Genomic DNA, 12,619 nt, shown 5'->3' with positions numbered 1-12,619 from the left:
CAGCCTGTCTTAGCTACAGTATGAGGGACTTTGTTTTGTTTTTCTCTTCTGTAAGATGGAAGACCATTGAAGCTGCGGTACATTCTGTCTCTGGGTGTGCATCATAATATAAATCAGCCCACATTAAAAACGGTTAAACATGATCATATTGCGTGCTCTGGGGAATGCTGATTTGGACATCCTGCCTCCTATAGTTTGTTACTCCAAACTGGTAAACGCATTAAACTACAACATCAGAGCAATTAACTCAACATGTTGCAGGACATGGCCTGTTTGTGAGTATATTCCACTTGTGTTCATCATCATGAATTAAATTGGATTTACTGCACTTGATTGAACCTGGGATTTCTGCAACTGATGATTCAACCAATTAGAAGCAGTGGTCGTTGAAACAATTTTATTTAGATTTAAACTGAACTAATTAAACACTAATAAACCTCTGTTTCCTACCAATGTATTTCCTATGTATATTCTTGAATATCTCAAACGGTAAAATACCCACGTATGGATTTAATGGCTGCATGACATTCGACGGCACTGCCCCCCAAAATATATTAGGCCTATAGCGGCAAAAGCCCCGACCTCTCAAACTGCACGTTCTGCAGTTGTTTTCCTCCTCTCTGTGTATACGGTCAGAGGGGTAAAAATCCGTCTGAAATGCTGAATTATTAGGCACAAACTGTCCGATCTTCCACACGACCGTGGACGAAGTGTTCCTCGGCTGAACACCGTGTTCCTCCGTGCACCTCATCAGCCCCGAAGCCCCCCTGGCATTTGACTGGCACCTCTAAGCCGGTGCCAGCCTAGCAGAAGCCGAGACAAGTCAGCAGCAGGAAGGCAGGAGGAGACCGGAAACTCACCACGTCGTCTTTCACAACAAAAGCATGTTAGAGTGTTCGCGGTACGATGACTTAAACCGTGATTTTGGTAGGTAGAAACTATTAGAGTTTATAATAGGTTATACAATTTTCTTATACTCAGATCAGTTTGTGAAAGCTGCAGGAATGGATCAACAGAATAGATTTGTCAGCTGGGCTATCTGCTGCAGTAATTTGTTTAAAATAGTTGTAAATAGAGAGTTGATTGTAACTCTGTGTCTTTTCTCTCCTTTTGATCAATGGTGATTATAAAGGCGTTTAAAATGGTTACTGATCTAAAAAACTATGGCATAGAAAGAAAGTCATTTGAGATAGTTTAGATTGGCTCCTCCTCTAATGCCCAAATATTGGAGACACTGGACGAAGCCAGGACGCATTAAACTGCTTTCTCTCCTGTTGCTCTGCCATATCAGCCCCTGGCCAGGATACGCGCTTCAAATACATAATTTGATAGGTTTTATTTTGAAAGTCTGAAGTGGAAGTTCAGTTTTTACTCCGATTGCCTGACGGTGGTGGGTATAGACTGGCTGTGGGCAACCTCAGACAGGTGGAGGAGACGTCCTCAGGCAGCAGAACTGCACCGTGGTTGGGACTTGAGGACTGGGCTGGGCTGCAGGACGAGCAGCGGTGGACGCTGTGCGCGCTCGGTGCGCGGACCCCCCTGCAGCTTCTGGATTCATACAGTATGATACCAGATCCAAAACATGGTCTGTCTGATTTTCCCATCCTGAGCCTTCGCACACATGCTGGACACTTAAATGTGGACGCGGGGAGGACCAGGGATGTAGTTGCAGTGGACAAATGAGGAGAACACATGGACTTCATTTTTTCCACTGAGATATTTGGTTTATAATATTCCTCTCCCTGCCTTGGACATGGAGAACCAAGCAGCCGAGCCGCAGAACTATGAAGATGTACAGAAAAGCGGCTATCTCCGCAAGCATAAATCAATGCACCGGCGATTCTTCGTGCTGAGGGCGGCCTCGGAGCATGGTCCTGCTCGACTTGAGTATTATGAGAACGAGAAGAAATTCCGCAGTAAATCACCTGTGCCCAAAAAAGTCCTGAACCTGGAGACTTGCTTCAACATCAACAAGCGGGCAGATTCCAAGAACAAGCACATGATAGTCCTTTATACCCGCAGCGAGAGCTTTGCCATAGCTGCAGACAGCGAGGAGGTCCAAAATGAGTGGTACCAAGCGATGCTGGACCTTCAGTGCAACTGTAAGATATGAAAAGTGTGATGTGATTTCCACTGTCTGTTTCTGCATCAGGCCTATCCTGCCGTAGGCTGTTTGTTCTCCATACACTGTTTGGCCCGGCCATTCTTGATTGTTCACTGCATATCACTGGCTCGGATTGTTTGAATATTTTTGCTGCAGGTTTTGTTTCGAGATTTAATTTCAATACACTAGTCTAAGTAACGCAATTTGGATGGTGTTTTTTTTTTTTTTTTTTAACCAAAAGGCAGGTGGATCCGACTGAACGCTATGGGCGGCATGTGCTGGGTGTTTGTGCAGCAGAGTCTCAACACGCGTTCATTTAATACACTTCTAAACTGCTGATCATTTTCTATCACCGAGATGTAATTCGATGCATTTAAATGCATTCATGTGAATTAATAATTATAGACGATCGCCTCTTCTGACTAAAATGCCGCCCGTTTCATACGACGGTGTATTTTTGCATGGCGCAGTGGGCATATAGCAACCATCCAAGGGATGCATCATACAGTAGTAGCCTATCGTGGTGCACTCCGCTGGAGCCTGTGTTTTTGTTTTTCTGCACAGCTCTGACTGCCGTTCGCCTAACCTACATTTCAGTTTCACGGTGCTGCTGGTAGGGAGGAGATGGATTCGTCAGTGCGCTCTCACTGGAAATTGCGTTTCTGTTGGTTATCCTCGTGTTTACGTTGTTATCCTTATGCTGAAGCTGAGCACCACCACCCCCCACCCACCCTCCCTGTTATCATTTGCATTTCAGTTAGTTGGGATTGACGGGCTTGCCCAGCTCTAATATGTTGATGTGGAACCTTAAACAGATGCACGTGAAAGTACAGACCCCCATTTTGTTGAGGAAGGACAGCCATAATAAAACACTGTCTTAAATCTAATTTCATGTTAGAGTGTAGCTACCTAGTAATATAGAGCTTGGAAGCCATTGATATATTAATAATGATTTCTGTGGGGTCATCTCTTATAGCCTTCCATAGATTTGTCTCATGGATGGAAGCAAATCAGTATTAATTGTTTATTGAAAATTATTGATTGTGAAGCATGAAAAAAAAAATGTATTTTAGTGTTTTACAGTTGAGCATGCTGCTTTTCTGTGGATGCATTCCATATCTCCCATGACTTAATTAATCCTGAGCTGTAGCTTAAAGGTGATGCTGATGAATTGGCTGCATCACCTGTCTGTCAGACAGATTCTTGCATGTGGCAAATCAGTTATAACAGAGAAACAACATGGTACTTATTAGTGACACCTACACTAGTTTGTTGTTTTGGCTTTGATCATTATTTGTGCAGGGTATAAAAGAAACCCATGGTTTTCACAATATTTAATCATTTAATGTTTTAATATGCATTCAATGCATTAATTGTCTTTATTTATTTATTCTTTATTGTTTTCCTAGGTAAAAGCCCTGAAGACTATGGCAGTAGTGGAGAGTGTAGCTCTCCGTCTCCTGTTCCAACCTTCAAGGAAGTCTGGCAGGTTAAGGTTTGGCCTAAAGGTCTTGGACATGCCAGGAACTTAGTTGGCATCTACCGGCTGTGCCTTACCGACAAAACAGTTAACTTTGTCAAACTCAACTCTGATGTGGCCGCCGTGGTGTTGCAGCTGATGAATGTTCGCAGGTGTGGTCATTCAGAGAATTTTTTTTTCATCGAGGTGGGACGCTCGGCAATTACTGGACCTGGAGAGTTCTGGATGCAGGTGGACGACTCCGTGGTGGCTCAGAACATGCACGAGACCCTGCTGGAGGCAATGAAGGCCCTAAGCGAGGAGTTCCGTCAGCGCAGTAAATCTCAGTCTGTGGGAACATCGTGTGGAGGTGGTACTGCTTCAAATCCTATAAGTGTTCCAAGCCGTCGTCATCACCCAAATCTGCCACCCAGCCAGGTGGGCTTCTCCAGGCGAGCACGCACAGAGACCCCCGGAACAGGGGGCAGCAGCACAAGTACTTCACCTACATCACGCCACGGATTTCCAAGGGCGCGGACAGCCAGCATTGGAGCCAGGTCTGAGGAGGGTGGAGCTAGCGCTAGAGGGACGTGGGCCAGCTCCAGTCCTAGTCTCAATGGATCCTGCTCAACAACGCCGACACTGAGGCCCAAGCCCACCCGGGCCCCAACCCCCGCTAAGATTACCCTGAGCCTTGCACGTTACACACCAAATCCTGCTCCCTCTCCTGCACCGAGTCTTTCGTCCAGCTCTGGTCATGGCTCAGAGTGTGGCCTTGTGGGGGCAGCAGTGGGAGGCATGACTATATGCTCCTACCCTCGTGTTTCTCAAAGAGTCTCTGTTTCAGGTTCTCCAAGCGACTATGGGTCCTCAGATGAGTATGGTTCCAGTCCTGGTGAACACTCGCTGCTCATACCCAGTCTGTCTGGACATCATGTACATGGAGAGGGCCCCTCCAGCTATATAGTCATGGGACAGCGTGAGGGTCTACTTGGCTCCCATCATCGCTCCAAAGGCAGGCGTATTCTGCGGCGTTCGTCCAGTCGGGAATCTGAGGCAGAACGCAGGCTACTGAGTAAGAGGGCTTCCCTGCCTTTGGCGTCCCATGAAAGACTGACTCCACACAGAAAAGATGAAGATGATGAGGATGATGAAGAATATGCCATCATGTCCCAAAGTGCAAACAGAGGGAGAGCTGATTTGCACCATGGCTCAGGGAGTCTGGCAGTCGGGGGTGGGCAGCTTGATGCAGTAGGTGAGAATAGGAAGAGGGCTGAAAAAAGCAGGGGAGAAGTGGACACTGGGGCAGCAGTGGATAGTGGCTATATGTCAATGTTGCCTGGAGTGACGTCTCCTCCTGTTTCACTCTCTCTTTCAATAGGTATGTCCGAGGCCAGTGCTAAACCTGGGGCAGATGACGAGTATATGGCCATGACTCCCAACAACAGTGTGTCCCCCCCTCAGCACATCCGTCAGCCCAGCTCTGAAGGCTACATGGTCATGTCACCTAATAGCAACAGCTCCACTGACCTGCATGGACTGGGCATGTGGGATGTGGGCAGGGCCAGCATGGAGAGCCGGGCTGCCAGTGACTACATGAACATCTCACCTGTCAGCAGCCGCTCTGCTTGCAGCACACCACCTTCCCACCCTGAGCAGCATCAACTCCAACCAAAAATGTTCAACTCCTACTTCTCCCTGCCACGAGCTTATCAGCACACTCTCTACACTCGCTTTGAGGAAGACTTAAACAAAGGAGAAGGAAAAAAAGACAGTAGTGGGCATGATAGTGCTGGAAGGGGAGGGGGAGTGGGATACAGCAAGAGAAACAAAATTGCAGTGGGCCCTGCAGGAGGCTGCCAACTCTCCATGTCTTCCTCTTCTTTCTCCTCTAGCTCAGCCAGCAGTGAAAGCCTTGAAGACAAGTCTATATCAGCAGGGAGAGGGTTAAGTTTATTAAGAACAGGAGCAGATTACAAGAGTACGGGAACATGCACAAAAGATGGGCGTCACCACCAAAAACGTGCATCAAGTAGTAAGAGTCCAAAGCAACAAAGGAGGGGTCGTCCCCTCAGCGTGTCTTCAGACATTGCTAAAGCAAACACGCTGCCCAGAGTTAAGGAAAATATGCCCCCATCGTTGTCTCAGAATGTCGGTGAGTATGTCAGCATCGTCTTCAAGGAAGACAATAAATATGATGGACGAGGACGTGCAGGGTCTGAACAACCTTTGATCCATGGCACACTCCGGCCCTTAAATCAACCACTTCTCTGCCACGATAATCCTGCTAACCTTCCCCGCAGCTTCTCTGCACCATTGTCCACCTCTGCTGAGTACGTCACCATGGATTTAGGAAAATCCTCAACACCCCTGACTCATGTTAGATCCACATTCAGCACCCCACAGGGCCCACCAGCTGTTGCCCCCAAGGCCCGACATGAGCACGGCACGTCTTCTCCTCTAGCAGCAGAGGGCAACTTGGGGTACAGAACAAAAGTGAAGATGGCAGCAATGCCAGCAGACGTCCCTACTCCATTTTTGGACAACAAAGGTTCAGAACCCAGCATTTCAGCAAGACCTGCCATCCACTCTGGTCAGCCCTTATCACTGGATCAAGAGAGAGGTTTGGGTTTTTCTCCAGTCAAGTCCTTCCAGTCTCCAGAGCAGAGCCACAGACTGGTCCGAGGTGACCAGCCGGGACGCCCAAGCCACCGTTCAGAGACATTTAACTCACCCCCCTCTCTACCACGCCACGCATCCTCTTCTACCTCCCTCTTCCCAGAGGGCAGCCAGGCAGCGAGCCATCGGCATGGTTTGGACTGCTCACTGTGGGAGAACGGACAGGCAGCTAGTTTGTCTGCCACACCTCCACCACAAGCCTCCACCTCATCTGCTGAACAAGGCCTTAACTATATTGACCTGGACTTGGCCATTAAGGAGAACCCTCAAGCTGGAGTGGAGCGCCCATCTCCCGCCTACAACATTGGAGGAAGCGCTATGGGAAGCAGTGTTGGCCCTAGCCTCAACACTTATGCCAGTATTGATTTCTATAAGTCAGAAGAATTGAGAGCACACCAGAACAGTAGAAAGGACGGTCAAGGTAAGGTCTACCTCAACTTACTGAGTGCTAAATAGAATGAAGTTGGTTACCTCTGACTATAGATTTTGATAAATAATCCGTCCTTTAGTTTTAGCAATAGGTCAAAAAAAAATCTCATGAGTTTGGTTTTCAAATGAAAAAATGTATTGCTTTTGTCCTCCTCTATTTGGCATTTTCACAATTTGTTAAATAATTGACTAATTTGTGAAAATAATCATTAGTTGCCACCCTAATTGCTTAAAAAACTTGCATACTTTTGATGTGATGTGCATTATTCACTGACAAACCTCATGTCTGGGTCTTAGTCACTCTTTTCATCTTTTACTGATGTGTACCTTGGCTTCAAGCTGGTGGGCAGCACCAAGTTTCCAGTCTGTGGGCTGTCTGTAGAGTCTCTTATTATCACAAGTGGGTGTTCAGAGAGCAGAGCCAATTGATTTGTCTGCTGGTAATGAGCCATTTCACATAAATGGAGGTTGGTAGAGAGGACAGAGCACGGGCCAGGTGTTTATGTTTAAGCGTGGGTGTGCTGCTGGCTGCAAGATTTCACATGGCGGCTTTGAGGCTTCCCTCACATTGCACAGACCACAATTATGAAATGGTTAATCTTCATTTTTACCGAATGTGCAATGAAGTTGTGCATGACAAGAAGTAAAAGCTGTAATAGGCTGTATGTCAAAATGAAAATATGCAGTGCTACATAAATATTAGTCAGTGGACTTAATGGAATAAACAACATGTCCATCGTATTTATTTAAAGAAGCTGCAACATTTTCATGATTGATTTGTCCGACGCTGGTCAGTCTCTGGTTTTACATAATTAATCCTAGTAATTGCCTCCTTATTTGAACACGATACTTTATTAATGCCTTTAACGTGCATATCAAGGAACATAAAGGCTCCGTAAATGTCTCATTCTTGTAATTTTTCACACAGAGATTCATGATTGAATGTGCATCTATTATAAGCAAAGCCACTTGTCCTGCTTTCATTAACTGCTGCCATATTCTCAACATATGAAGCGTGGATAGCAAGGGTGGTGGCTGCACTGCAGTATCTCAAACAAACAGTCCTTCTTCTCAAATGTCCAATCAACACGGACTAATAATAATATCTCAATACTCCACCTGTTTTAATTCATTTTTAATTAGACGCTGAAAGTAATTGTTTACAGCCATCTTAATAAAAAATGGAAGATGCTTATTTGTGTCCATACTTTCATTGCAGTATTACCACAGCTGCGTAGGGAGCAAAGTGTAGGGTTTCATGTGGACATGGCTGAAGACATTTCAGCTCCAGTGGTACTCATTCTTATTAGTTTACTTCCCAATCTTTGTAAATCATTAATCATTTTTTTTGTTTGTTTTTTTGATTCACTTAAAGGATTATGAGTCTTTATTAGTGAACAACATCAAAGCCTAGGCTGTTGCTAGGCTAGCACCAAAGACCTGGCTGCGGTGGTCATCATTTCACTCTTTAAAACTGTTGTAATAACCAATATCTCTATATTAATGGGTCCACTTAGGTAAAACTAATGTAGCCATCCTGCAATAATTTTCATGAAGTTAATATTTGTTAAAGTGTATGGAGTATAGTGTGTTCACCAAAAGAACACAAAGTAAAACATAAATTGTCTTAACCTGCTGGATGGTAAAACAAGAAAATTGGAAAGCACAATCTTGAAAACATACAAATTACTTTTTTAGCATGGCAGTGTACACCACACTTTGAACTACCCTTGTTTTGTCAGCACTCTTGCGTGAGCTTCCACCAAAGAGCTAACTGCGGTTGCCCGGGAAGATAATTCTTAAATGAGAAGATAATTCCCTTTTTCTGTAGATAACAAGAGAAAAAAAACACACTTTATTTTGCTGACAGGCTCAGAACACTGAGTACTTTGTGTTGTTTTAGTGGCTCACAAATAGAAGAAACTGTTCAAAATCCCAGGAACTGATAAAGGTGATGCAAAGACACAAAATATTGACATCTACAACAGTGAGCATGAGACCAATCAGAAAATCCTTTTAGAAAGATATCAAGCATCATGTGATATTTACCCAAGCGCCCTGCACGAGCTCTAGATTAAACAAAAGCAATATGCTTTAGTGAATATATAATCTCGTCCGAGCTGGTTTACCCTCTGTTACGTTTTGTGTGGGGAGACTCAAAATAGATTTGCTGGGAGTTATCACGTAAACTAAATATACACCTTTAAAAGCCCAAATTATTGTGTGAGGAAAACCTTTGTGCCAAGAGTGTGGGATTTTATTTAAATTCCTGCCTGCTTTTAATTCTCTCCTTCCAGACTGCTGATGTCCATCTTGGATCTGAGAGGGACGCCGGTTTGACAGTGACACACTCGGCCTGTGAGGGACGGATGGCTGGTACGCCGGGTCTGTTTCCACAACAGAACTGTACACTGAAACCCCTGAACAACTCTTCCCCATCCCGTCTGCTGTTTTCTGTCAACCAAATGTGTGCCAAACACACACACACACATACACACACACAAACAGACAGCGTAAGGAAAAGGTTTTGCTATTTGAATTGCCTTGTTTTGAACATAAATGACATTTGATCATCATTTAAGTCAATATAGATGAAGGATAATGATTTGAAATGTGAGTGGGATTTGACAGGTGGCCATTATGTTGGACAGCCTGTTCTTTTTATTTAACTTGAACCACATTATCGCAGCTCTTCAATAAGACTTTCAGGGAATAGCACAAATGAAAAAATAAATAAAATTCCATTAGTGTATCTTAACATATTTGCATGTGATTGAGCCAGTCTGTTGACGCCTTGTAAATCAAGGCTCAAAATGGCAGCTGCTATGTTAACGAAGTCTCAGCTGAATTTGTTGATTACTAAATCCTGTTTTTGTATCGCCATTTACGCGACATCACCCTTTGTCCATTAAATGATCATCAGGTGTCATTTGGACTCAAACTAAAAGGACACACGCAGCTCGGCAGAAGTTTCATACACGTGCACACCCTGCCTCTGTAAACATATTTGATTCATTATATACAGTTGCCAAAAAAACTTTTAGACTTGTTGATGACTGCTCTTGTGCTACAGACGGACTTAAAAATGTGCATTAGGTTCTTACAGAGTCAAGTGCAGTTTATTTAATTCTAATGGGAAAATGGTTTCAGGCTTTCCACGGGAGTGTAAATTCAGTGTTTTCTGTATTTCTTATTCAGCTTGCCACTCACACGAGATAAACAAAGGCGTTCAAATAAAAGATGGCAGCGTTTTATGAAAGTGATTGATGTGACATAGAACCTGCAGAGAAGCATTCTTTTAATAATCACCGGATGCAGCTTTGGGTGTGACGGCCAAATTAACATAACATTCTCCTGCTACGCATGTAAACAGCCTAATCAAATTGGTGTCACACATGCAGAAGTGATAATAATTAGATTGAATGTATGTAAACCTTCTCCCGAAGATGTGCTGAAGGTAGCTGATAGCAGAAATGTTAGCGAAGGGAATTTGAATATTATTGTTCTAAAAACATCTTTAAACAGCTTGGGGACTGTATGTAAATTGCTGGGGTGAGTAGGGGGACAGAATCTTATAAATAAATGTTAATAAAAAAAAAAGGATTCTTTGGAAAACATAGCAAAACGCTGAATATTCCATTTAGTTGTTCTTTATGTTTGAACAAAGCCAAGTAAAGGGTTGTTGCACTTGCAGCAGCTCACTGGCTTCTAATGGACTCGAGCACGGCAATTTTCCCCCCACCCCCAGACTCCACTTAATAACAATTTATCAGTCGAGGCTGAAACATGACTGTCAAATCAATTACATGACGCCTGCGTCACACAGCCAAGCGTGTTGGACATCTGTCCCGAAGAGCGCATCATTAAATATCCAAATGAAAGTAACAGTTTTATTAAAGAAAGACGCAATGAATCTGACCGGAGGCGAATGATGATTCTGGTTCTCCCGTCCTTTAAAAAAAGGCCTCAAACAGCCCCTGTATATTTTCTCACGAGGCCATAGAATATAAAAGAGTACAGTCTCATTTTTTCTTAGCATTTTTATTTGATAACAACCAAACATGGTCTCACTTTAATGCATTTTGATCCGATCTGTAGCAGAAAATCATGAAAATGAAAAGTGTAAATACTTTTTTGGCAACTGATCTTTTCTACTCTAACTGTACATTATACTATAGTATATACTATAGTATACAAGTAGAATGACAGAAACTATAGTACATACTGTAGTTAGTTTTAACCATTTGCATAACAGTTAACACAATTCTACTATAAAGTGACACATTACAATGGTATATGAAATATACATATAATGATAATATAGCCTAGATATCTATATACTCTTTTATAAAGTGCCTAATTTTTGATTGTAGCTGTTTTTACACAGGTAATCTGAAAATGGGTTGTGAAAATGAAGGGGGGTGGGAGGGGGGAGTAGGGTGAAGAAAAAATTGTGGTTTTGTCCTGAGTCTAAATTAACGCTGATCAGGAGAGGGACTGAAAACGTATCATTCAACCATAAATCAAATTGCCTTACCGTGTTTACCATGAATACAATCTCATGCTCATTTTTGTTGCAGTGCCTAACACTTTAGCCACAAATGTAAGCACACACACCCTCACTCCTTTAGTTTGGCTTTGCCAAAAAAAAAAAAAAAAAATTTAAAAAAAAAATCTAAAAATATATATATATACAATAGACCTTTGTCTCTCTTATTATTTTCACACCCTGGGACTCGTCCACTTGTGGCCCCACTGTTCAGTAGATTTTAACGTTGAATCATATTATATTTTCCTACTGTAATTTAACTTAGTGTGTTTCAACAAGAAATGAATACATTTCAGTGTTCTGTATACACCAATATATTTGGACCACTGAAAAAGGATAAGCAAGTACTGGAATTAATTTACTTTGGTTTTCAGAGCCACAAAACTATGAAAGGAACAGGAGAAGCCAATGTTGTAACAGTATTAACATACTTGTGTATTGCTCTTATTATTTGGACGTGGACTCAGTTCCCAGAAGGTGTGAATAGCACTACTTCTCTCCCTTTTTCTCTCTACACTCGGTCTGAACTATGAGACAGTGCCACTCCTGCTCATTTATTCCATTTATAACTTCCTGCTGCTGTCAAACAAATTGCCAAAAAAAAAAAATACATAAGAAAAAAAAAAATTCAAAGATCAAAATCAGTCCTAGATCTGATTTACTTTTTCACTCGACAGCCCTTGGGCCAAAAAAAAAAAAAAAAAAGTTGTTAAAGCTAAAACAAACGTCAACTTTTTCTAAAGAAGCAGTGTTGTTTTGTTTTTTGGGATTTTCTTTTCTTACGGTAGTGTGACTTATAGTTCATGACTGGTTGCGTACTGTATCCAGAGCCGCTGATGGCGAGTTTGGCCATGTTGTGACATTAGTGATACTGTACTTTGAATCAGGACGTTGTTGGTAGCAAATGTGTCTGCTGTATGTGGTGTTGCGATGCCGAACACTCGAGGTGACCAAACTCTCTAAGTCCAGGGCTCTGTCTGTGTGTATACAGGGTACAAACAAAGAAGGCTTTCTTGATGTATTTTTGACACCAGTAGCTTTTCCCACATTTAGACTGAATTTTTATTTTTCTCGGGACTCAAGCTCACTAAATAATTGTGACCCAGCCTCTTATTTTGTTTAAACGTGAAAAAAACAAATGTGTGTGTTTTATTCCTATTTGAATTTTGCTCTGCTCAGCCCAGAGGTTCCTCACTGACTGGCCCAGCTCTTGAAAGGACACAAGTGCCTGGTTGTGATCACTGGTGTCTGGTATTCAATTCAATTCAATTCAAGTCTTCCACATATTTCTTTAGTGTTTCATTGGAGATGTGCGCAGGCCGTGGCCAACATATCCCCTGCAAAGGACCAGTGCCAAAGGTTTATGTGTGAACGGTGATCTTTGAGGTTAGGTCCCTCT

General features: G+C 43.0%; 1 protein-coding gene across 1 annotated transcript; it reads left to right on the top strand.

The window, feature by feature from the left end:
- Positions 1-961: 961 nt before the first annotated feature.
- Positions 962-6,698, top strand: LOC311502125 (insulin receptor substrate 1-B; the record flags this gene model as incomplete). The annotated part of the gene is made up of 2 exons (XM_084564259.1): positions 962-2,102; positions 3,514-6,698. Exons 1-2 carry the CDS (start codon positions 1,754-1,756, stop codon positions 6,696-6,698), a joined length of 3,534 nt encoding a protein of 1,177 aa, XP_084420385.1. The 5' UTR covers positions 962-1,753.
- Positions 6,699-12,619: the final 5,921 nt, after the last annotated feature.

This window comes from Chelon labrosus (assembly GCF_963514085.1).
Source record: "Chelon labrosus genome assembly, chromosome: 17".
NCBI classification, from domain to species: Eukaryota; Metazoa; Chordata; class Actinopteri; order Mugiliformes; family Mugilidae; genus Chelon; species Chelon labrosus.
The sequence above is the reverse complement of the archived record's forward strand: the minus strand, read 5'-3'. Positions and strand labels throughout refer to the sequence as shown.